Source organism: Oncorhynchus mykiss, chromosome 7 (genome assembly GCF_013265735.2).
Source record: "Oncorhynchus mykiss isolate Arlee chromosome 7, USDA_OmykA_1.1, whole genome shotgun sequence".
NCBI lineage: Eukaryota > Metazoa > Chordata > Actinopteri > Salmoniformes > Salmonidae > Oncorhynchus > Oncorhynchus mykiss.
The window spans coordinates 69,079,183-69,106,218 of record NC_048571.1 but is presented as its reverse complement, the minus strand read 5'-3'; the positions used below and the strand labels follow the sequence as shown (position 1 = coordinate 69,106,218).

At 43.3% G+C, this 27,036-nt stretch overlaps 1 protein-coding gene across 2 annotated transcripts in view; it reads left to right on the top strand.

Moving 5' to 3' along the window:
* Positions 1–27,036, top strand: part of LOC110528350 (metabotropic glutamate receptor 2) — a 67,870-nt gene that overhangs the window by 9,803 nt on the left and 31,031 nt on the right. For both annotated transcript variants that reach the window (XM_036983941.1, XM_036983940.1), the window contains one exon: positions 3,902–4,546. In XM_036983941.1, coding sequence (XP_036839836.1) covers positions 4,031–4,546 — 516 coding nt within the window. In that variant the 5' untranslated portion in view covers positions 3,902–4,030. The remainder of the gene's footprint in view (positions 1–3,901; positions 4,547–27,036) is intronic.

The window sequence follows — 27,036 nt, the reverse complement described above, 5'->3', positions numbered from 1 at the left end:
TTTATAACCGGTAAGGTTCAGCAACAGCATGTAGGGTAGAGTGGGGTAAGTTGAGCCTTTTTTTACATTCAGCATCACTCCTTTAAGGGAAATATAGTATTCCTTCTAACATATATATTTACATATACACTGATATACAAAACATGACATAGACTGACCAGGTGAATCCAGGTGAAAGCTATGATCCCTTATTGATGTCACTTGTTAAATCCACTTCAAACAGTGTAGCTGAAGGGGAGGAAACAGGTTAAATAATGATTTTTAAGCCTTGAGACAATTGAGACAGAGGGTGAATAGGCAAGACAAAATATTTAAATGCCTTTGAACAGGGTATGGTAGAAGGTGCCAGGTCCACCGGTTAGTGTCAAGAACTGCATCGCTGCTGGGTTTTTCACTCTCAACAGTTTCCCGTATGTATCAAGAATTGTCCACCACCCAAAGGACATCCAGCCAACTTGCAACAACTGTGGGAAGGATTGGAGTCAACATGGGCTAGCATCCCTGTGGAACACTTTTGACACCTTGTTGAGTCCATGCCTTGAGGAATAGAGGCTGTTCTGATGGCAAAAGGTTAGCTTGTCAAAAAAAGAGGTCTCTTAACCCAGGTATGGGTTAAGTTGATCTGCAGGACAGGGTAAGTTAAGTCGCATACACATTTCTGTACAGAATTAAATATTACCACTACGGTCTTAAAAAAAACCATGTCTATCTTTATTTCCAGAACACAATTCAACACAATCCCAATCGTGTTTTGTCTTTTTATATTTTTAAGCATCTTTTAATACAGGCTTAACAAACGTAAAAAAAAATGTTTAACATAGGCCAGGCCCTGTTATTACTGTACCTCATATCCCAGAGATAATGCTTTGCATTATGCCTGGAAAGAAAACACTTTAATATGCTCAACTTGCCATTGGCTCAACCATTAGCTCAACTTACCCCATAGCCATTGGCTCAACCATTAGCTCAACTTACCCCATAGCCATTGGCTCAACTTACCCCATAGCCATTGGCTCAACTTACCCCAACGCAAACATTTTTACTATATTAGCCCACCCAGCTACAAGGATGCACGTTCATGCTAGGTTAAGAACCTCTTATTGAAGCCTACAGAGACCCCAACTGATGTATAGAACAATCTTAAAAGTATGTACTTTGGTTTAGATACAAGCATCATGAAACCTCTAACACAATAAATTAATTTAAGTTGCTTACCACTTTTCCCATGTGGTTTCATCCTTCACAGACTCCATGAAATGATGACTACTTCCTAAATATTTGGTCAAATTATTCAATTTGTGTATGGTTTTCTAGAAACAAGGGTGGCTCAATTGAATTTACCCCTTTTGCTCAACTTCACCCCACTCTCCCCTATGAGTGAGATGGTTGATTGAAAGACCAGCCACACCTTCAACTAACAGCTATAGCTACTATCTCCCATCGGTGAAGAGGTGGTGTCCAGCAGCTAATGTGACTGATTACCTCAGCTTTCCTTCAGAAATATCTCCGATAATCAATCATAGTTTGAAATTGAATGTTGATTGTGAAATAGAAATCACAAGATAAAGTGGTGTATGTGTCAGACTACTTCCTTATATGCTTCCTTAGTGTAAATTGATTGTTTCTTGTTGATAACGTGTTGATCACTACTGTTCTTGCATCCTAAATGGCACACTATTCCCTATAGGCCCTGGTTAAAAGTAGTGCACTATAAGGAATAGGATGCCATTTAGGACGCACTCCTTTATATCCTATACAGGGAGCCTGCTCTCATCTTTCTTTTGCTCACAGTTGAGTCTATATTAAATGGTCATTAATTTATATCCTGAACATCTATTTGTGAATATCAAGATAATATTCTCTCAATATATTTTCCTATTCATTACAAATGCTTCACTGCTTTGTTTGACAAACCCATGTATCACTCTCTCCCTCTTTATCCCTCTCCTTATCTCTCTCTCCTTCTCCCTGTACCTCCAATCAAAATATACTTTCAATCCCTAACAGACCAGATATATAACCTCAATATGGTGAGAATTTATTTCAGCAACACTCTTGTCATACTGCCCACTACCCCTCCCCCACCACCAATACCACCATCCTCTTTTTTTACCCACAATGTTTCCATGGCAACCTCAGTTAGCGAAGAAGAGAGCCCTTCCAAGAGTTACAATCTCTTTGTAAGGCACGGCAAGCTGATGATAGTTCTTGGGTAATATGGTTCATACTCCATGATGCTATACTGTAAATGTTTGATCCAGCTTTTTCATTACCGATTCTTCTTCGATTAGCTTCACTTGAAGTAGGCTATGACCACTGTAAATGTTCTGACCTTTTTTTTAAGAGCAGAGGCTTTCCAACTGCTATTGCTAAGAAATACTATCAATAAACCAGTGGAAAATGCATAGCCTGACGACTCAAACTAAATTATTCCACTGCTCTATGCTCGCTACATTCTTCAATCTGAGATTGCCATCATTGAAGTCGTTTGTGGTGACGAGGGGCGTTGTACGAAACAAAGTGATCAGCGATTGGATCGTCTATAACCAATCAGAGTGTCAAAGTCAATGACACGTTTTCAAACCGCGTCTTTACCCACGTGTGTTGTAGCTCTGGCCCAACCCATCGGTTTCTGGACCAATCAGATGGTCCCAATGTGTAAGCATTCTGTGAAGCGTTGGGGAGGTACTCAGATCTAGACTCATTGCTTAGAAGAAACTAACGTCCATGGGCGTGGCATAGAGCTTGATCAGAGCAAGGAGTCTGGGTAGTCAGGAAAGACTTTAAGGGTGTGATATCTATCAAGAAATTACACACATAGATGATCAATTGGACTGCCCAGAATTTGACTTTCTAACATATTTTAATGAAGGGCACAAACACATGGAAAGGTTAACATGCTCAGTGAGCATTATAAAGGACAGATTACAAATTGTGCATCCCAAATAGCACCTTATTTCCTACATAGTCCACTATTTCTGACCAGGGCCCTATGAACCCTGTTCAAAAGTAGCACACTATGTAGAGAATATGGTGCCATTTAAGACGCAGACAAGACTATAAGGCTAACAGGGACCTCATTAACCAGCGGTCCTTTAACTGAAGCATCATTATGAGCAACATAGTAGAAAGAGTGAGATGGGAGAGACAGACAGACAGACAGACAGACAGACAGACAGACAGACAGACAGACAGACAGTGTGTGTGTGAGAGAGAGATATAAAAAATATATGAGGAATTAGTAAAAAATGGGAGAATGAAGGTATTTAAATGTCTTAGAGCTAGAGGGCAGTAGAATGGGGTGCTGTGAAATCCATGCAGAGTAGTAAAATAATCCAGTGCTTCTTGTCTCCAACATGTATGTAATCACGCACGCACGCACGCACACGCACACACGCACACACACACACACAGTGGCTTGCCGGGGAAGGGTGACACACTCACTCATCTGTTGAGATGGCTGACAGTCTGGTTGTGTGGCCCAAGACAAGTTGCAGGGATGAAGTGCTGCTTGAGGAATGCTCCGAGAGCCACGACAGCCAGTAGCCAGTCTTTAAGATATAGCTCTTATAGAAGAGCTGTAAGCAACCTTTAAAGGTTGTTGAAAGATTGATGGGGAAATGAAGCCATCTATTCCCTTTACTCCTTAAACTGGACTGGAGGTAGAGAGGAAAGTCTGGATATTCACACCCTCCTCCCATGAGAAGTAGGAGCAAAAAGCATCTGTGATAGTTTGGAATAAATTATATTATTTTATTTTAAAGGGGGAAAAAATACTATTTGAATTACAAATGTGAATCAATTACTTTTATGACTGAAATTCCACAATATTGATGCACTGTAACATGAATAATGATATATTGTTCCATCTTCTCTCCTCCACTTGCAATGAGTAACCAAGATGCCACGAGTGTCGAGAGAGGGCTCTAGAGCGATCGACCTCACCCAGCCTCAGCCCCTGTAAGAACCTCCTGTGTCCCACTCCTCTACCCACCACCCACTACACTGATCTCAGCTACCCGACCTGACCATGCCCACCTCCGGCCTCCTCTGTCCTGGGCTCTGGGCCAAGGCTGCCCCATGGTGGTCCCTCCACCTGCTCCTCTTTGACTTGCTCGTTCCAGAGGCCCTGCCCAGCCCTAACAACAGATTCCCTCCTTCCACCAAGAGGGAGATCACCATCGATGGGGACCTGGTGATCGGCGGTCTGTTCCCGGTGCATGAGAAGGGCGAGGTGGCGGAGGACTGTGGGAAGATCAACGAGCAGAGAGGGATCCAGAGACTAGAGGCGATGCTGTTAGCGCTGGATGAGATCAACGCGGACGAGCAGCTGCTGCCGGGACTCAGGCTGGGAGCCCACATCCTAGACACCTGCTCTAAGGACACCTACGCTCTGGAGCAAAGCCTGGAGTTCGTACGAGCCTCCCTCACCAAGGTGCATGAGCCGGGGTTCATCTGCCCAGACGGATCCAACCCCATCCAGGATGACGTCCCTCTGGCCATATCTGGAGTCATCGGGGGCTCCTACAGCGACGTGTCTATCCAGGTACGTTTCTCATAGGAATCTATTCATTAGCTGGTTATGACTGTGTCCAGTTATTTCTATACAGTCTATGGTCTATGGTCCACACAGGTACTTTTACACACTTTTACACCTTGTCGACTCACATCTCACCCATAGCAGTCTAAGGTGTCCCCATTGTGTCATTTTTTTGTGATTCATACTATGAATGAATCCACATACAATGTGATTTTTGATTATGACTATATGACAAATTACAAACAGTAAGGTAGGCTACCCGTACCCACCAGCAGATAGGATGACTAAGTTTCGTTCAGGTTCTTTCAGTCATCACAGATTCCAAAACGAGCCTTGGACAATGCAGATATGCAGTCTTTTTACATGTTAGCCACACAGAATTATTCCTTTGCACATTAGGTATCTGGTGTTGAATTCTTTTTTTTTTCTGTGCCTATGCCTGCATACAGATGGATCTTCATTTGAGGTTTAAAAAGGCTTCTAAAGTTTGTAATTTCCACTTTAAAATGTCAGACTTGATTTGCCCTAACACAAAATGTATCAACCCCTACAAAAAATGGCCATGAATTATAATCCACATAATTAATAATATAATTCATTCACAATTCCTGTTGTTGCATGATTATTGTCCTGCTGTAGCAAACTGGCCAAAATGAAGGTCCTACAACTGTATATCTGCTATATATGTCAGACGTGCCAGTAGAGACGTGTTGCTTACAGGATGTTGATGCTGACATTGATCAGTATTCAGGTTTCACGAGCGGCAGAGAGAAATGGAGCTGAAACAGAGCGATTGAATAGAGCTCTGAGCTCTTGCTGACAAATCAAAGCTCTCTAACTAATTGGTTCCAGCTGAGATGTTGTCATGTTCCTCTCCATTAGTCAGTACTCCACATACTGCTTTTGTTTGTGTGTGTGCGTGCATGTGTGCCTGTGTGTGTGCTTGATTGTGTGTGTTTATGTTTGAGTGGGTTGCTGTGTCTATACGTGTGTACACTATGTCTTTGAGATGCTGTCTCGTTGAATAGGAAGTTTTAATATAAAAAATCAATAAAAAAAAACGTTAAAAAAGAGGAAGAAAACAGTTACCAGAAGTGGATGGCATCCTATTCCCAGCTAGCTGCCTACCTCCGCTGAGCCATAGGAACTTTCCTCTAGCTCCAGCTTTAACAGTTTTGTTTGGCTCTGGTCGGGCTGGAATAATTATCAATCTGGGAGGCTTGCAGTAGCTGCCTGCAGTAGGTGTTTAAAGCTCTCCTCCGCCACGGCATTCATTCACAGGGACCTCCATCACATTGTCAGCGCGATAACTTCCATCCGCGACGCGGGGAACGTTGACCTTTCTCCACACCTATGAAGAGGAGCCTGCGGCGACATGGAGTCAGAGACGTAGCTACTTAATTAATGCCTGTTCTCCACTCCCAGGGTTTAGGCTACTGTAATTACCCATGATGCACTAGGCGTAAAGGAGAGGAGGCCAGCGTGAATAATTGTATAATTCAGAGACGGGCGTTACACTGGGAGGGACGTTGTTAGTTATTGATTATGTCAACGATGGGGCTGATAGAGAGGTGTGTGTGTGTGTGTGTGTACAGTGTGCATGCGTGTGTGTGTATGTGTTTGTGTGAATGTTTGTGCATGTGGGCGTGTGTGTATTGCTTATGATGAAGTGATCCCACAGACAGAAGTGTCATCATGGAGTGTTGCAGCATGTCTGCTACAGAATCCATCAGCACCATGCCAGTCAAAACATGTACGGATCAGATCACAATATGATCACACTTATGAGCTGTGACTTCATGGGGAGGCTTTTGTAAAGTGCCAAGGCTTGGTGAAACATAGTTTGCTTCCCAAATGTCACCCTTTTCCTGATGTAGTGCACTACTATTGTCCAGGGCCTATAGGGCTCTAGTCAGAAGTAGTGCACTACATAGGGGAAAGGGTGCCATTTGGGAAGCAGACGTAGTCCACGACAAGTTACTTCTGGAGTGATTTATCAAGTAAAGTATTCACTTCTGCCATGCTTCCTAGCAAGCGCTAAATGACGAGTCTTCACTGGACGTTATAACAAATCCCTTGATAGATGACTCTCTGTCAGATGTGATGAGGCAGAGCAGTAGTTTCTATTTGCTTAATGAATGATAAAGCTTCTGCTCGTGAAGTCATTAAGTTATCCGGAAAAGGATCATTCACTATGACATCCTCCAGCGACTGCATTCTTATATTTTATTCTGTATTCTATTTCTAACTTTTAAGATTTATGCTTGTGTTCAGTGTCCATATAAAGTGCATTCCGGTCTATACCTCTCAGTGTGGTATTTTACAGAAACACCAGACTACACAGCAGGGACTGCATTATACACTCCAGTCTAGTCAATTGAGGCAGCAGTGAACACAAAGCCTCCCTACTGAGAGAGTAGAGATTTATGGATCCCGGCCCCTTTTGTGGTCAGTGACAGTCAGTGACAGGAGAGCTGAAAGGAAGTGGATACTTCACCGTGTGTGAGAAAGGGTGACGAGAGGGACACTTTACTAGACAGTCACCAAAGGTTTTGGGAAAAACTGAGCTTTTGAGTGTTTCCGTATGGATTAGAATTAGAATAGATGCTTACATTACTGTCATAATGTAATTGGGGTTCAATGTTCTGTTGGCAGTGGCCCTATACTTCCAGGTTCCTTTTATGCCTCACTCCTTTTTGAGTAGTGATGACTGAGGAACCTGTGGTGGGTTTTGTCAGAAGGAAGGCTTATATACTCAGTCCCACTGTGTCTCAGAGGCAGAGATGTTTGTATATGTGTTTATGTTACTCAGTAAGTCCCACTGTGCCACAGAAATAGAGGCAGGTATGTTTGTATATATGTTTATGCTTACCCAGTCTGTCCCACTGTGCCACAGAATCAGAGGCAAAGTATAGTGTGTGAGATGGACACCACCAGGGCCAGTGGGGGTTAGTGATGGCACCAGAGGGGAAGGCTGCAGTCTTATCGGCTCTTAACCAACCATGCTATTTTGTTTGTTTTTTCATGTTGTTCGTATCTTGTTTTGTACATAATGTTACTGCTACCTTCTCTTATGACCGAAAAGAGCTTCTGGACATTAGAACTGCGATTGCTTACCTCAAACTGAACGAAGAGTTCTTCTTCAATGAGTCGGACGGGGGGGATATAATACAGACACCCGACCAGGCCCAGGTCCCCGTCATTCTCTGGAGAAGGAAACAAGAGATTTTGCGGAAAGAGATCAGGGTGCCTTGTGAGGATCAGGCGACGAGTGGCTAATCTGCCCTTGCCTTCCGTCCTGCTAGCTAATGTTCAATCACTGGAAAATAAATGGAACGAACTGAAAGCACATTTATCCTACCAATGGGACATTAAAAACTGTAATATCTTATGTTTCACCGAGTCGTGACGGAACGACGACAGAACATACACTCTATTGGCAGGACAGAACAGCAGCCTCTGGTAAGACACGGGGTGGGGGCCTATGCATTTATGTAAACAACAGCTGGTGCACGATATCTAAGGAAGTCTTGAGGTTTTGCTTGACGAGTATCTCATGATAAGCTGCAGACCACACTATACCGAGAGAGTTTTCATCTGTATTTTTCATAGCTGTCTACCAATGCTGGCACTAAAACCGCACTCATTGAGCTGTATACATGTACGGATATAATATATGTATAAGCAAACAGGAAAACGCTCATCCAGAGGTGGCGCTCCTACTGGCCAGGGACTTTAATGCAGGGAAACTTAAATCAGTTTTACCTCATTTCTATCAGCATGTTATGTGCAACCAGAGGGAAAAACATTCTAGACCACCTTTACTCCACACACAGAGACACGTTCAAAGCTCTCCCTCGCTCTCCATTTGGCAAATCTGACCATAATTCTATCCTCCTGATTCCTGCTTACAAGCAAAAATTAAAGCAGGAAGCACCAGTGACTCGGTCTATAAAAAACTGGTCAGATGAAGCACTGGAATATATTCCAGGATTTTTCAGATGGCATTGTGGAGTACACCACATCAGTCACTGGCTTTATCAATAAGTGCATCGAGGATGTAGTCCCCACAGTGACTGTACGTACATACCCCAATCGGAAGCCATGAATTACAGGCAACATTCGCTCTGAGCTAAAGGGTAGGGCTGCTGCTTTCAAGAAGTGGGACTCTAACCCGGAAGCTTGTAAGAAATGCAACTATGTCCTCAGACGAACCATCAAACAGGCAAAGCGGCAATACAGGATTAAGATCGAATCGTACTATACCGGTTCTGACGCTTGTCGGATGTGGCAGGGCCTGCAAACTATTACAGACTACAAAGGGAAGCACAGCCGCGTGCTGCCCAGTGACACGAGCCTACCAGATAACTTCTATAATCACTTCGAGGCAAGTAACACTGAAACATGCATGAGAGCATTAGCTGTTCCGGACGACTGTGTGATCATGCTCTCCGCAGCCAATGTGACTAAGACCCTTAAACAGGAGAACATTCACAAGGCCACAGGGCTAGACGGATTACCATCACTTGTACTCCGAGCTTGCGCTGACCAACTGGCAAATGTCTTCACTGACATTTTCATCCTCTCCCTGTTTGTAATACCAACATGTTTCAAGCAGACCACCATAGTCCCTATGCCCAAGAACACTAAGGTAACCTGCCAAAATGACAACCAACCCGTAGCACTCATTTCTGTAGCCATGAAAGGCTGGTCCTGACTCACATCAACACCATTATCCCAGAAACCATAGACCCACTCCAATTTGCATACCGCACCAACAGATCCACAGATGATGCAGTCTCTATTGCACTCCACACTACTCTTTCACACTTGGACAAAAGTAACACCTACGTGAGAATTCTATTAATTGACTACAGCTTAGCGTTCAACACCATAGTGCCCTCAAAGCTCATCACTAAGCTAAGGACCCTGGGACTAAACACCTCCCTCTGCAACTGGATCCTGGACATCCTGAAGGGCCGCCCCCAGGTGGTAAGGGTAGGTAACAAACATCCGTCCACGCTAATCCTCAACACAGGGGCCCCTCAGGGGTGCGTGCTCAGTCCCCTCCTGTACTCCCTGTTCACTCATGACTGCACGGCCAGGCACGACTCCAACACCATCATTAAGTTTGCTGATGAAACAACAGTGGTAGGACTGATCACTGACAACAATGAGACTGTGTGGTGCAAGGAGAACAACGTGATCAAGACAAAAGAGATGATTGTGGACTACAGGAAAAGGAGAACCGAGCACGCCCCCATTCTCATCGATGGGGCTATAGTGAAGCAGGTTGAGAGCTTCAAGTTCCTTGGTGTCCACATCACCAACAAACTAACATGGTCCAAGCCCACCAAGACAGTTGTGAAGTGGGCACGACAAAAGTGGGCACGACAAAACCTAGAAGATTTGGCCTGGGTCCTCAGATCCTCAAAAGGTTTTACAACTGCACCATCGAGAGCATTAATTGAGGGTAGAAGCTGCACCCTGCGTGGTATGGCAACTGCTCGGCCTCCGACTGCAAGGCACTACAAAGGGTAGTGCATACTGCCCAGTACATCACTGGGGCCAAGCTTCCTGCCATCCATGACCTCTATAACAGGCAGTCAGAGTAAGGCCCAAATAATTGCCAAAGACTCCAGCCCCCCCCCCCCCCCCCCCCCGGAACGCTGCTACTCTGTTATTATCTATGCATAGTCACTTTAATAACTTTAATAACTATATTACCTCAATTACCTCGACACTGTATATAGCCCTGCTATTGTTATTTGCTGCTGCTCTTTAATCATTTGTTATTCTTATCTCTTACTTTTTTGTAGGTATTTTCTTAAAACTGCATTGTTGGTTAAGTAAGTAAGCATTTCACTGTTGTATTCGTATGTGACAGATAAAATTTGATTAGGTTTTTATTTTATTTGATTTGAAATGACACCCCTGGAGAGCTCTGCCCATAGAGTTACAATATAACACTCATTTAGAATGTTATTTAGTTCTGTGATTCTGCCTGCATCCTTCAGAGGAATAGCTTTGCTTTTCCCATCTGTGGGGTGCAACAGGGCCACATAGAAACACAGAATCTTGGCACAGACCTGTCCACCTGACTAGGGATGGGGGGATGATGCAGCGATGCTGCCTCAGCCTGGATGCATGTCACTGGTGCCAACTGCTGCCTGAGAGGGGGTTGTGTGATGTGCTGGCCTTCTGTTTGTGCTATTACCCAGTCATTTACTGCCCAGATTAAAAGCATTTTGCATCCCAAATGGAACCATTTTGCATCCCAAATGGAACTCCCTATTCCCTTTATAGTGCGCTAATTTTGACCATAGCCCTATTAAAAGTAGTGCACTATATAGGGAAAAGGGTTCCATTTGGGATGTATCCATAGGCTATAACAGGACACTCAGACAGAGAGCACATGGCATAGCATCATTCCGTATAGATTAGCTGTTTTTTCTCACACTGATGTGAAAAGGTTGTATGGCCATCTGGATGAGACTTGGGGTGAAGCATCACTGATGACAGGATCCCCGTTTATACCTGGTTCTAACATGCGTCAGTTGTCCAGATCTTGTCCACATTCTGATTGTGCCCACATTTGTCGACAGGTGTAGAGAAGCAAAATATTAATTGTGAACTGATTGTGATTAGATCTTCCTGACCACCTCCGGAGGTACAATACCGGTCAAAAGTTTTAGAACACTTACTCATTCATGGATTCTTCTTTACTGTGAAGACATCAAACTATGAAATAACACATATGGAATCATGTCGTAACCAAAAAAGTGTTACACAAATCAGAATATATTTTATATTTGAGATTCTTCAAATAGCCACTCTTTGCCTTGAGGACATCTTTGCACACTCTTGGCATTCTCTTCACCAGCTTCATGAGGTAGTCACCTGGAATGCATTTAAATTAGTATGTGTGCCTTGTTAAAAGTTCATTTGTGGAATTTCTTTACTTCTTAATGCGTTTGTGTCAATCAGTTGTGTTGTGACAAGGTGGTGGATATACAGAAAACAGCCCTATTTGGTAAAAGACCAAGTCCATATTATGGCAAGAACAGCGCAAATAAGCAAAGAGAAACGACAGTCCATCATTACTTGAAGGAATGAAAATCAGTCAATCTGGAGTGTTTCAAGAACTTTCTGGATTCTTCAAGCACAGTCACAAAAACCATCAACCACAATGATGAAACTGCCTCTCATGAGGTCCGCCAATGGGAATGGAAGATCCAGAGTTCTCTGTTGCAGAGGATAAGTTCAATAGAGTTACCAATAAATATATGTATTTATATAGGCCTTTGTACATCAGCTGATATCTCAAAGTGCTGTTCAGAAACCCAGCCTAAAACCCAAAACAGCACGCAATGCAGGTGTAGAAGCACGGTGGCTAGGAAAAACTCCCTAGAAAGGCCAAAACCTAGGAAGAAACCTAGAGAGGAACCAGGCTATGAGGAGTGGCCAGTCCTCTTCTGGCTGTGCTGGGTGGAGATTATAACAGAACACGGCCAAGATGTTCAAATGTTCATAAATAACCAGCATAATAATAATCACAGTAGTTGTCGAGGGTGCAACAGGTCAGCACCTCAGGAGTAAATGTCAGTTGGCAATTCATAGCCGATCATTCAGAGTTTCTCATCCACTCCTGGTGTCTCTAGAGAGTTGAAAACAGCAGGTCTGGACAGGTAGCACGTCCGGTGAACAGGTTCCATAGCCGCAGGCAGAACAGTTGAAACTGGAGCAGCAGCACGGCCAGGTGGACTGGGGACAGTAAGGAGTCATCAAGCCAGGTAGTCCTGAGGCATGATCCTAGGGCTCAGGTCCCCCGAGAGAGAGAAAGAAAGAGAGAAAGAGAGAATTAGAGAGAGCATACTTAAATTCACACAGGACACCAGATAAGACAGGATAAGGTTGAAACCGAGGCTGCGTCTCTCACATGGGTAGGCAGACCATTCCATAAAAATGGAGCTCTATAGGAGAAAGCCCTGCCTCCAGCTGTTTGCTTAGAAATTCTAGGGACAATAGGAGGCCTGCGTCTTGTGACCGTTGCATACGTGTAGGTATGTACCGCAGGACCAAATCAGAGAGATAGGTAGGAGCAAGCCCATGTAATGCTTTCTAGGTTAGCAGTAAAACCTTTAAATCAGCCCTTGCCTTAACAGGACACCAGTCTAGGGAGGCTAGCACTGGAGTAATATGATAAAATTTTGGGGTTTTAGTCAGGATTCTAGCAGCCGTATTTAGCAATTTAGTGCTATATCCGGGTAGCCGGAAAGTAGAGCATTGCAGTAGTCTAACCTAGAAGTAACAAAAGCATGGATTAATTTTTCTGCATCATTTTTAGACAGAAAGTTTCTGATTTTTGCAATGTTACGTAGATGGAAAAAAGCTGTCCTTAAAACAGTCTTGATATGTTCGTCAAAAGAGAGATCTGGGTCCAGAGTAACGCAGAGGTCCTTCACAGTTTTATTTTAGATGACTGTACAACCATTAAGATTAATTGTCAGATTCAACAGAAGATCTCTTTTTTTCTTGGGACCTAGAACAAGCATCTCTGTTTTGTCCGAGTTTAAAAGTAGAACGTTTGCAGCCATCCACTTCCTTATGTCTGAAACACAGGCTTCTAGCGAGGGCAATTTTGGGGCTTCACCATTATTCATTGAAATGTACAGCTGTGTGTCATCCGCATAGCAGTGAAAGTTAACAATATGTTTTCGAATGACATCCCCAAGAGGTAAAAATATATAGTGAAAACAAATTAGACCAATTTGGGTTTCCAATCTCTCCAAAAGAATGTGGTGATCAATGGTGTCTAGGAGCACGATGACAGATGCAGAGCCTCGGTCTGATGCCATTAAAAGGTAATTTACCAACTTCACAAGTGCAGTCTCAGTGCTATGATGGGGTCTAAAACCAGACTGAAGCATTTTGTATACATTGTTTGTCTTCAGGAAGGCAGTGAGTTGCTGCGCAACAGCTTTTTTGAGAGGAATGGAAGATTCGATATAGGCCGATAGTTTCTTCAATATTTTCTGGGTCAAGGTTTGGCTTTTTCAAGAGGTTTTATTACTGCCACTTTTAGTAGTTTGGTACTACTAAAGGACACTAATAATAAGAAGAGACTTGCTTGCGGCAAGAAACGACCAATGGACATTAGACCCGTGGAAATGTGTCCTTTGGTCTGGAATCCAAATTGGAGATTTTTGGTTCCAACCACCGTGTCTTTGTGTGTTGCGGTGTGGGTGAATGGATGATCTCTGCATTGCAATTGTATTTCCCACTGGGAAGTATGGAAGAGGAGGTGTGGATGTGCTTTGCTGATGACACTTTCTGTGATTTATTTATAATTCAAGGCAGCAATACGCCATCCCATCTGGTTTGGGCATGGTGGGACTATCATTTGTGTATGCCAGCAGCATACCACCCTGTATACCACTGCTGGCTTGCTTCTGAAGCTAAGCAGCGTTGGTCCTGGTCAGTCCCTGGATGGGAGACTAGATACTACTGGATGTGGTGTTGGAGGGCCAGTAGGAGACACTCTTTCCACTGGTCTAAAAATATCCCAATTCCCGGGGCAGTGATTGGGGACACTGCCCTGTGTAGGGACGTCTTTCGTATGGGACGTTAAACGGGTGTCCTGACTCTCTGAGGTCATTAAAGATCCCATGGCACTTATTGTAAGAGTAGGGGTGTTAACCCTGGTGTCCTGGCTAAATTCCCAATCTGGCCCTCAAATCATCACGATCACCTAATAATCCCCAGTTTACGATTGGCTCATTCACCCCCCTCCTCTCCCCTGTAACTATTCCCCAGGTTGTTGCTGTAAATGAGAATGTGTTCTCAGTCAACTTACCTGGTAAAATAACAGATCAATTAAAAAACAGGACAATGACCCAACACTTCTACAGGCTGTGTAAGGGCTATTTGACCAAGAAGGAGAGTGATGGAGTGCTGTATCAGATGACCTGGCCTCCACAATCCCCTGACCTCAACCAAATTGATATGGTTTGGGATGAGTCGGACCGCAGAGTGAAGGAAAAGCAGCCAAAAAGTGCTCAGCATATGTGAGTACTCAACCAGGTGAAGCTGGTTGAGAGAATGTCAAGAGTTTGCAATGCTGTCATCAAGGCAAAGGGTGGCTTATTTGAAGAATCTCAAATCTAAAATATATTTGGATTTGTTTAATACTTTTTTTGTTACTACATTGATTCCATATGTGTTATTTCATAGTTTGATGTCTTCACTTTTATTCTACAATGTAGAAAATAGTGAAAATACAGAAAAACCCTTTAGACTGGAAGTGTAGTCAAAGAAGCATCTTTTACGAATATCCTTGAAGTGTAAACAAATCCTGACAGCAAAAGCTTATAAATCTTTCTGTGACGGTTCTCCCGCCCTCTAAAAAGAAATCACACCGGCCAGTTGAGCTAGTAATTGTGGGTTATGATACCTCTACAATTGTTCCAGAATTAAGATCATGGTGTTGGAATCCAAGTGCCTACTGACATTGTGGTCGGATGCCACAGTTAAATCAAAATTAGATAACTCATAGAAGTACAGTATGAGAGAAAAAAGGGTTTTCCAGATAAATCGCTAGCAATGAAGTGCAGAAGATGTCCGAACTGATGCATAGCTTTAAAGCATGAGCAAGGCCACTTCCACGATTGCAAATCATTCGTAGTAAAACAAAGAGCTGACCTTTTCCCAACATGTTCAGTACATCTGTCGTTCTGCCCCTGAACAGGCAGTTAACCCACTGTTCCCAGGCCGTCATTGAAAATAAGAATTTGTTCTTAACTGACTTGCCTGGTTAAATAAAGGTAAAATAAAAAATAAAATAAACATATGATTATCTGCCACTGGAGAAGGCAGGTGTTTCTCAAACAGCATTGTTGTGGAAGTTAGCGTTGCGTTAAAATAGAGGTGGAGACAACTTCACAAAATAGCAATGTCGAAGGTTACTTTCAATACAAGATGACAATAATATAAAGTCAACGTATGTTAACATCCATGTGTAAAGATCAAACCTGTACAGAAACCTTTTTGGATAAATGCGTTGAACCATTCGGAGATGGTACCCTAACTTAACCGGTTTCTGTTTCTGCTGTGTGCATTGGTGCCTAAATGTCATTTTTATTTATGCTGTGCATTAATTGTAATTGTACACATTCAGATACTCAGCTCGTTTGTCTGTTGACTTTTTGAGTGATGGGAAGGTTTCACAGAATATTTATATGTACGGCTGTGAACAGGTTGAGGTTATCGGGACAGTATTACACCAAGTCTTAAAACATTGGATAACAAAAGTAGGCTGTAATTATGAGAGTATACAACTATTGACTATAAAAGTGTGTCATTTTCTGTCAATTTATATAGCTTGTGTCATAGGGGTAGGTCCAAGGCAGGTTGGATTTATTTGCATATAGGGAGGGACCATGGAATCTGGTCTCAATGCGAACACAGTGTGCAGATAAGAGACACATTTTATTACCATTTCTAAAACTTTTTGGGGGATCCTGGATGCTAATGCTTCCAAGCCATGCTGTATTGGCCGTCACAGACACACCTATTGTCACATCCGTTGTCGGAATGAGACCAAGGCGCAGCGTGGTATGCATACATTCTCTTTTAATGAATAAACACCGAAAACAACAACAAAATGAACAAACGAAACGTGAAGCTATACAAAATAATGCTGACTGGCAACTACACATAGTCAAGATCCCACAAACACAAATGAGGAAATGGCTACTTAAATATGATTCCCAATCAGATACAACAATAAACAACTGCCTCTGATTGGGAACCATATCAGGCCACCATAGAAATACAAAAACATCTAGATGACCCACCCACCCACCCAAGTCACTATCACGCCCCAACCAACACAGAGAAAAGACAGCTTACTATGGTCAGGGCGTGACAGTACCCCCCCCCCCAAAGGTGCGGACTCCGACCGCAACACCCGTCTCAATAGGGGAGGGTCTGGGTGGGAATCTATGATGGATGACGCAGGGTGTCGGGAGCGGCTCCGGTGCGGGACGAAGTACCCACTCCGCTCCCAGATACGTCTTCATCCATGGCGGCTCTGGTGCTGTGATCATCGCCGGAAGCTCCGAACCGTGGGTCGTCGCTGGAGGCACCGGATCATGGATCGTCACCAGAGGCTCCGGACTGAGAATCCCTGCTGAAGGCTCTTTACTGCAGATCGTCGCTGGAGGCTCTGGACCACCGACCGTCGCTGGAGGCTTCGTCGCTGGAGGCACCGGACCGTGGATCATCGCCGGAGGCTCTGAACTGGGAACCCCCGCTGGAGGCTCTGGACTGCAGCTCGTCGCTCTGAACTGGGAACCCCCGCTGAAGAAGCTCGGGACTGGGAACTGTCGCCGGAAGCTCTGGACTGTGGAGACTCACTGGAGGCCTGATGCGTGGGACCGGTACAGGTGGCACGTGGCTGAATTGCACGCACCTCAGGGCGAGTGCGGGGAAGAGGCACAGGACGTACTGTGGAGGCCCACTGGAGACCTGATGCGTCGGACCGGTACAGGTGGCACCGGGCTGATGACATGCACATCAGGGCGAGTGCAGAGAGGAGGCACAGGACGTACTGGACTGTGGAGGCGCACTGGAGGTCTAGAGCGCAGAGCTGGCACAACCCTTCCTGACTGGATGCTCACTCCAGCCCGGCAAGTGCAGGAAGCTAGCACAGGACGCACTGGGCTGTGAAGGCGCACTGGAGACCTGATGCGTGGGACCAGTACAGGTGGCACCGGGCTGATGACAAGCACCTCAGCACGCCTGCTCTACAGAGCTCTCAACGCCAGCATCTCTCTCCGGAATCTTGCGTCGAGCTCCTCACTCGACTCTCTGACTGGCTCTGGTTCATTCCTCGGCTCCGCCGACTGCTCCATGTGCCTCCTCCCCAAAAAATATTGGGGTTTCTGTGGCCTTCCTCCTCGACGTTGTTGCTGTCCTCTCATGTTCCTAGGCGACTCCTGTCCTGCCAGGATTTCCTCCCAAGTCCAGGATCCCTTCCCATCCAGGATCTCTTCCCAAGTCCAGGATACCTCCTCCTCCTGGGCACGCTGCTTGGTCCTTTGTTGGTGGGATCTTCTGTCACGTCCGTCGTTGGAATGAGACCAAGGCGCAGCATGGTATGCTTACATTCTCTTTTAATGAACAAACACCGAACACCAACAAAAGGAACAACCGAAACATGCCGCTATACAAAATAATGCTGACAGGCATAGTCAAGATCCCACAAACACAAATGAGGAAATGGCTACCTAAATATGATCCCCAATCAGAGACAACTTTAAACAGCTGCCTCTGATTGGGAACCATATCAGGCCACCATAGAAATACAAAAACACCTAATTGACCCACCCAAGTATTATCACGCCCCAACCAACACAGAGAAAAAAAACAGCTTACTATGGGCAGGGCGTGACACCTATGCCAGCTACAAGAAACAAATCTCGATCAGGTAGTGTCCGGATCATCTTGATTGGATGACAACAACCACATGTTAATGCAAGGTGTAACTATTGTCTAAATGACACCTAGTTCAGGTGCCAAATTATGATAAAAGCATCTGAAAAGTTTAATTCCCATTATCCTCTTTAGGTTTTATGAATTGTGCTGTTACTAACCAACCACCACAAGTAGAAACATTTAATCTGTTTGGAATTTACTTATTCATGGGTGCAAATGATAATGGCATAGCCTATACATTTTATAACATTATTAACATGATGCGCTTTATATGAATTATGTTGCTACTGTAAACCCACCACAACTAGAAATTGAATCTGTATGTGTGGTTGTCACGCCTTGGCCATAGAGAGGCTTTTTATTCTCTATTTTGGTTAGGCCAGGGTGTGACTAGGGTGGGCGTTCTGTTCTTTTTTCTATGTTTTTGTTCTATGTTTTGTATTTCTGGTTTTGGCCTGGTATGGTTCCCAATCAGAGGCAGCTGTTAATCGTTGTCACTGATTGAGAACCATACTTAGGCAGCCTGTTTTCCCACTATGGGTTGTGGGTAGTTATTTTCTGTTCAGTGTGTTTTGCACCTGACGGAGCTGTGTCGGTTGTTCCTTGTTGTAGTTAGTGTTCAGTTTATTAAAATAATGATGAACACTTACCACGCTGCATCTTGGTCCTCACCTTCTTCCACCAATGGTCGTTACAGTGGTGCTCTTAGTGGTCAGAGTTGGGGCTATTTCTACAGCACACTCTTACTGCCCATACCTGTCTTTCCACAGTACCTGACAGACGTCTACTGAGGTGGTCTGTTTGTATATGTAACGGCTTTCCTCTTCCTCTTCTGAGGAGGAGTAGCAAGGATCGGACCAATACGCAGAGTGGTAAGTGTTCATCTTGGTTTTTAATAAGAATAATGAACACTGAACAAAACAATAAACTACAACGTGAAAAAACAAAACCGAAACAGTTCCGAGTGGAACAAAACACTGACACGGAAAATAATCACCCACAACTCAAAACACTGACACTGAAAAGAATCACCCACAACTCAAAACACTGACACGGAAAATAATCACCCACAACTCAAAACACTGACACGGAAAATAATCACCCACAACTCAAAACACTGACACGGAAAATAATCACCCACAACTCAAAACACTGACACGGAAAATAATCACCCACAACTCAGAAGTGAAACCAGGCTACCTAAGTATGGTTCTCAGTCAGGGACAACGATTGACAGCTGCCTCTGAGAACCATACCAGGCCAAACACAGAAATCCCAAAACACAGAAAAAGGAACATAGACAACTAAAGCCCTGACCATACTAAAACAAAGACATAACAAAAGAACTTAAGGTCAGAACGTGACAGTATACTAGTTTGAGCATTCTGTGGTCATGTATTTGTATTCAGACAGAAGGTTTTGTGTGAACTCCTCACAAGTAAACACCATACTCCATGTGAATAGTCGTGAAAATATTTGTATTTGTCAACTTAAATAAACCTTTACATATTTACGTAAATGTCTTAAAGCAGGTGCTGGATATTAATAAATAAATGCTGCAAATTATATTGAGAGACTCTGCACACTCTATCACATATCTCCCAAAATTAAACAGGATTTATAGCAAGAAAAAACTATGGGAACGTAGTCGGTGATTTATCAGTTCAGTAATATGCATTTCAATAAACCCAACACAGACACTTTTTTGAAGGCGCATCCACACTCATGAAACTTTCTTTGCGAACTGTTTTGTAATCCACATATAGGGATAATCTGACAGATAAGGAACACGATCCAAGTGCAAAGTAGTAATTTCAAAGCAACGGAAGGCACAGACTGTGCTTAGCAGGCTACAGTTTTCTTCTAGAACATTAAAACTGCCGCCTTGTCTCCCAGGTATAGCAAGCACACATCTATCGTCCATACAGAATGGAATTATTTTAACATAGAACAGATAATAATTACATATGGTTTCTCTATGGTGATTTCTTCATAATATCATATCACTTGATTGGTGCGCTCTCACTGTATATATGTGTCACAACAAATCTAAGTTTTAATCTTAACTTTGTCTCTTTTTTCCTTAAGTCATGCTGTCATTTCTTCCTGTTGTGGTGTGATGGAGTTTTGGCCTGTCTGGTGACATCACCAGGCGGTAAATTGATTAAGGGCTTGTAAGTAAGCATTTCATGGTAAGGTCTACACTTGTTGTAGTCGGCGCATGTGACAAATAAAGTTTGATTTTATTTGATTCGCTAGAACATCGCTCAGAGACGCACACAAATAATATAGCATTCAAAATGAGTGAATCTTTCCTTTAATTGTTATCCAGAAATGATTTGATATTGAGATAAAAAAAAAAACTGCATTGGACCTTTAAGCCTTGTTCCAGATGGTGGCTGTTAATTAGAGGAACACAAAACAAATGGCAGTATGTACAGCCATTAAACAGGACACACATCTTCTGTTTTATAACTCATCACTGGAGGCAATAATATGTGGTGTTTGAGGGAGGAGGTCCACTGTGAATTTGGGGTGGTGGGGTGTTGTTATTTTAGAGTGTATAATGAAGATTATGAGGAAGATATAGGAGTGTAGGTTTAGTGTCATACTGAGTGGATAGGAAGGTGGACAGATCACTGTTTGTGTTTTGAGCTCAACTGAGCTTCACACAGAGATTGCAAGACAGGGTAAAACATATTTCTCCTTTAGTTTGAACTTCAAAAAAGGTATTGTTCGTCTTGTGCCTCCCTCCCTCCTCACACCTTCTCCTCCCTGAATCTGTTATTTTTAAACAGGATGTCTTTGCCAGCCACGGTGCGGCACATTAATTAGTGCAGCAGAATGGTGTTTAGAAGTGAAGAAAATGTGAGAGGATGGGAAGGTCGGATGACATCAGATTCAAACCAAATCAAAATAAAATGAAACGTTGTTTGTCTGATGCTTCATAAACAACAGCTGTAGACTAACAGTGAAATGCTTACTTATTGGGGCTCTTCCCAACAATGCAGAGAGAAAGAAAATAGAGAAATAATAGAGAAGTTAAACACGTAATAATACAAGTAATAATAAATACACAATGAGTAACACTAAGTTGGCTAGATACACGGGATACCAGTACTGAGTTGATGTGCATGGGTTTGAGGTATTTGAGGTAGATACTGTATGTACAGATAACTAGGAATTAAGTGACAGATAATAAACATTAGCAGCAGAGTATGTGATTAGAGAAAAAAGTGTGTGCAAAAAAGGTCAATGTAGCCTCTTGTCACTGGGCAGCTCGTGGCTGGGTTTCCCTTTGCAATCCATGATAGTTTGCAAGCACTGCCACATCCGAAGAGTGTCAGAGCCAGTGTAGTAAGATTCAATGTTAGTCCTGTATTGACGCTTTGCCTGTTTGATGGCTCGTCACAGGGCGTCCTGCTCCTTGAAAGTGGCAGCTCTAGCCTGTAGCTCAGTGCGGATGTTGCCTGTAATCCATGGCTTCTGGTTGGAATATGTACATACGGTCACTGGGGCAGATGTCATCAATGCACTTATTAATGAATCCCAGAACATATTCCAGTCTGCGTTAGCGAAACAGTCCTGTAGTTTAGCATCCGCTTCATCAGACCATGTCCATTTTGAGCGCACCACTGGTACTTCCTGTTTGTTTTTGCTTCTTAGCAGGAATCAGGAGGACAGAGTTATGGTCAGATTTGACAAATGGAGGGAGAGGTTTGTATGTGTTTTTCTGTGTGTGGAGTAAAAGTGATGTAGAGTTGTTTTCGCCTCTAGTTCCACACATGATATGCTGGTAGACATAAAGTAGAAACAGATTTCAGTTTTCCTGCATTACAATCACCAGCCACTAGGAGCGCTGCCTCTGGATGAGCCTTTTCTTGTTTGCTTATGGCCATATACAGTTGAGTGCGGTCTTAGTGCCAGCATCGGTTTGTGGAGGTAAAATAGAAAAAACAGCTTGATGTATGTTGTCCATGTCCTTGTTCAGCCATGACTCTGTGAAATGTAACATTTTACAGTTCTTCTGTGTTATATTCTCCTACATTCCTTTCACATTTCCACAAACTTTAAAGTGTTTCCTTTCAAATGGTACCATGAATATGCACATCCTTGCTTCAGGGCCTGAGTTACAGGCAGCTAGATTTTACAGGCAGTTAGATTAGTAATTTTAGGCAAAAATTGAAAAAAGGGGCAGATCCTTAACTAGGCAAGTCAGTTAAGAACAAATTATTATTTACAATGATGGCCTACAAGGGAACAGTGGGTTAACTGCCTTGTTCAGGGGCAGAACAACTGATTTTTACCTAGTCAGCTCAGGGATTCAATCTAGCAACCTTTCAGTTACAGGCTCAATGCTCTAACCACTAGGCTTCCTGCCACCCCGTAATAATGCCAGCCAATCGATATCCATGTGCACACACACAAACACACTTTTATCTCTCCAGTCTCCCAGAGAAGTTTTTTTTTTTTTTTCCCTTTCTCACAAGGCGACATGGAATGAATTGTCATATATTTGTTCAGAACCTGTGGGTGTTCCACACTGCATTGTACATGTAATTACAGTGCCTTCAGAAAGTATTCATACCCCTTGAGTTATTCCACATTTTGTTGGGTTACAGCCTGAATTCAAAATGTATTAAAAAAAAAAATTCCACCCATCTACACACATTCTTTTTGACATTTTTGCTAATTTATTGAAAATAAAATACATAAATATCTAATTTAAATAAGTATTGGCACCCCTGAGGTAGTACATGTAATCTCTACCAAAGGTGATTCTAACAACTGTCTTTCTGGGTAAATCTCTAAGAGCTTTGCACACCTAGATTGTACAATATTTGCGCATTATTCCTTTCAAAATCCTTCAAGCTACCCATAACATTATGAAGCCACCACTATGCTTGAAGATATGAAGAGTGGTACTCAGGATTGGATTGGATTTCCCCCAACATAACACTTGTATGCAGGACAAAAAGTGCATTGCTTTGCCACATTTTTTGCAGTATTACTTTAGTACCTTGTTGCAAACAGGATGCATGTTTTTGAATGTGTTTATGGTGTACAGGCTTTCTTCTTTTTACTCTGTCAATTAGGTTAGTATTGTGGAGTAACTACAATATTGTTGATCCATCCTCAGTTTTCTCCTATCACACCTATTACACTCTGTAACTGTTTTAAAGTCACCACTGTGAAATCCCTGAGTGGTTTCCTTCCTCCCTGGCAACTGTGATAGGAAGGACACCTGTATCTTTGTAGTGGCTGGGTGTTATGAAACACCATCCAAAGTGTAATGAATAACTTCACCATGCTCTTCTTTTTTTTATTTTTTTTACTGATCTACCAACAGGTGCCCTTCTTTGAGAGACATTGGAAAACCTCCCTGGTATTTGTGGTTGAATCTGTGTTTGAAATTCACTGCTCGACTGAGGGACCTTACAGATAATTGTATGTGTAGGGAACAGAGATGAGGTCATGATAAACACTATTATTGCACACAGAGTGAGTCAATTCAATTTATTATGTGACTTGGTAAGCACATTTTGATTCCTGAGCTTATTTAGGCTTGCCATAACAAAGGGGTTGAATACTTATGGACGGAAGACATTTCAGCTTTTCATTTTGAATTAATTTGTATACATTTTGAAAAAATATAATTCCACATTGACACTATGGGATATTGTGTGTATGCCAGTGACAAAACGTCTCAATTTAATCAAATTTGTAGTCATGCTGTAACTCAACAAAATTTGAAAAAAGTCAAGGGTAGTGAATACTTTCTAAAGGCACTGTGTATTCATAAATATGCATGACATGTTATAGCTTCTGGTATCAGCTATGATGATATGAAAAAGTGCTGGAGTCATTTCTGACGTTTTTTAAAATTGGTGCCGCTTTGCAGGAGACTAGGGAGAGAACCAGAATACACAGGCATGTGTTGCGTAGCTGTGTGTGTGTGTGTGTGTGTGAGTAGGTGTGTTTATCAAGGTGGTTTTTGAGGTCACTCACTCAGAGCCTTGCATTGTTGTTGGTGTGGAGGATGGAGGAAGTGTTAGAGGTAATTAACATGTGGTGGATTTGTCTGTGGGTGTCTTCCTGGTAAAGAGCAATGTCCGCAGATCAGGTAACATCTCACAGTCTGCATCTGAAATGGCACCCTATTCGCTATATAATGCACTACTTTTCCTATTCACTATATATAGCCCATGGGGCTCTGGTCAAAAGTATAATCCATCCACCTGACAGGTGTGGCATATCAAGAAGCTAATTAAACAGCATTACACAGGTGCACCTTGTGCTGGGTACAATAAAAGGCCACATTAAAATGGGCGGTTTTGTCACATAACACAATACCACAGATGTCTCAAGTTTAGAGGGAGCATGCAATTGGCATGCTGACTGTAGTGCCTTCGGGAAGTATTCAGACCCCTAACTTTTTCCACATGTTACATTACAGCTTTATTTCTTGTGAAACTATTCCTATTTTGCCAATCATCCTGGGCCCCTTTTACCACACGAAGCCCTGCTTATCCATCACGACTGGACTACCGACGTAATTTGCCCTAGGGTCTTTTTTCCAACAGGCCCCTTCGTTGCGACATCCCCTGAATGCCCATCTGCTAGCCTGCTGTCCGCTGCCCGCTAGCTGTCTAGAGCATACTGGACTGTTAGCTGAATAGATCCATTTGTCAATTGGACTGGACCCCTCTGCTACACGGAGTCCTATTAATCCATCACGACTGGTCTATCGACGGAACCGCAGGAGGAGGCTAAAACAGACTTTCCTCCGTCGCGACGTCCCTCGGCCTGCTAGCTGTCTGAATCGCCGTGTCTCCAGCCAGCCCAACCATTCCCAAGCATGCCAGCCCAACCTCTCCCTAATGTCAATATGCCTTGTCCATTACTGTTCTGGTTAGTGATTATTGTTTTATTTCACTGTAGAGCCTTTAGCCCTGCTCAATATGCCTTAGCCAACCATTTAGTTCCACCTCCCACATATGCGATGACATCACCTGGTTTAAATGTTTCTAGAGACAATATCTCTCTCGTCATCACTCAATGCCTAGGTTTACCTCCAATGTACTCACATCCTACCATACCTTTGTCTGTACATTATGCCTTGAATCTATTCTATCGCACCCAGAAACCTGCTCCTTTTACTCTCTGTTCCGAACGTACTAGACGACCAGTTCTTATAGCCTTTAGCCGTACCCTTATCCTACTCCTCCTCTGTTCCTCTGGTGAGGTTAATCCAGGACCTGCAGTGCCTAGCTCCACTCCTATTCCCCAGGTGCTCTCATTTGTTGACTTCTGTAACCGTAAAAGCCTTGGTTTCATGCATGTTAACATAAGAAGCCTCCTCCCCAAGTTTCACTGCTTTAGCACACTCTGCCAATCCGGATGTCTTAGCCGTGTCTGAATCCTTGCTTAGGAAGACCACCTAAAACCCTGAAATTTCCATTTCTAACTATATCATTTTCCGCCAAGAAAGAACTGCCAAAGGGGCAGAGTTGCAATCTACTACAGAGATAGCCTGCAGCTTTCTGTCTTACTATCCAGGTCTGTACCCAAACATTTCGCGCTTCTACTTTTAAAAATCCACCTTTCCAGAAACAAGTCTCTCACCGTTGCCGCTTGCTATAGACCACCCTCTGCCCCCAGCTGTGCCTTGGACACCATATGTGAATTGATTGCCCCCCATCTATCTTCAGAGCTCGTGCTGCTAGGTGACCTAAACTGGGACATGCTTAACACCCTGGCCATCCTACAATCTAAGCTTGATCTAAACCCTCAATCTCACACACATTATCAATGAACCTACCAGGCACAACCCCAAATCTGAAAACACAGGCAGCCTCATTGATATCATCCTAACCAACCTGCCCTCCAAATACACCTCTGCTGTTTTCAACCAAGATCTGAGTGATCACTGTCTCATTGCCTGCATCCGTAATGGGTCTGCGGTCAAATGACCACCCCTCATCACTGTCAAACGCTCCCTAAAATACTTCAGCGAGCAGGCCTTTCTAATCGACCTGGCCGGGGTATCCTGGAATGATATTGACTTCATCCTGTCAGTAGAGGATGCCTGGTTATTTTTTTTAAAGTGCCTTCCTCACCATCTTAAATAAGCATGCTCCATTCAACAAATTTAGAACCAGGAACAGATACAGCCCTTGGTTCACTCCAGACCTGACTGCCCTCGACCAGCACAAAAACATCCTGTGGTGTACTGCATTAGGATCGAATATTCCCCGTGATATGCAACTTTTCAGGGAAGTTAGGAACCAATATACACAGGCAGTTAGGAAGCGAAGTCTAGCTTTTTCAAACAGAAATTTGCATCCTGTAGCACAAACTCAAAAAAGTTCCTGGACCACTGTAAGTCCATGGAGAATAAGAGCACCTCCTCCCAGCTGTCCACTGCACTGAGGCTAGGAAACATTGTCACCACCAATAAATCCACTGTAATTGAGAATTTTAATAAGTATTTTTCTACGGCTGGCCATGCTTTCCACCTGGCTACCCCTACCCCGGTCAACAGCCCTGCGCTTCCCACAGCAACTCGCCCAAGCCTCCCCCATTTCTCCTTCACCCAAATCCAGATAGCTGATGTTCTGAATGAGCTGCAAAATCTGGACCCCTACAAATCAGCCAGGCTAGACAATCTGGAACCTCTCTTTCTAAAATTATCTGCCGAAATTGTTGCAACCTCTATTACTAGCACACCCAATTTTTCAGTTTTTGATTTGTTAAAAAAGTTTGAAATATCCAATAAATGTCGTTCCACTTCATGATTGTGTCCCACTTGTTGTTGATTCTTCACAAAAAAATACAGTTTTATATCTTTATGTTTGAAGCCTGAAATGTGGCAAAAGGTCGCAAAGTTCAAGGGGGCTGAATACTTTCGCAAGGCACTGTACATAAGTTTTCAGACCCTTTGCAATGAGACTCGAAATTGAGCTCAGGTGCATCCTGTTTCTATTGATCACCCTTGA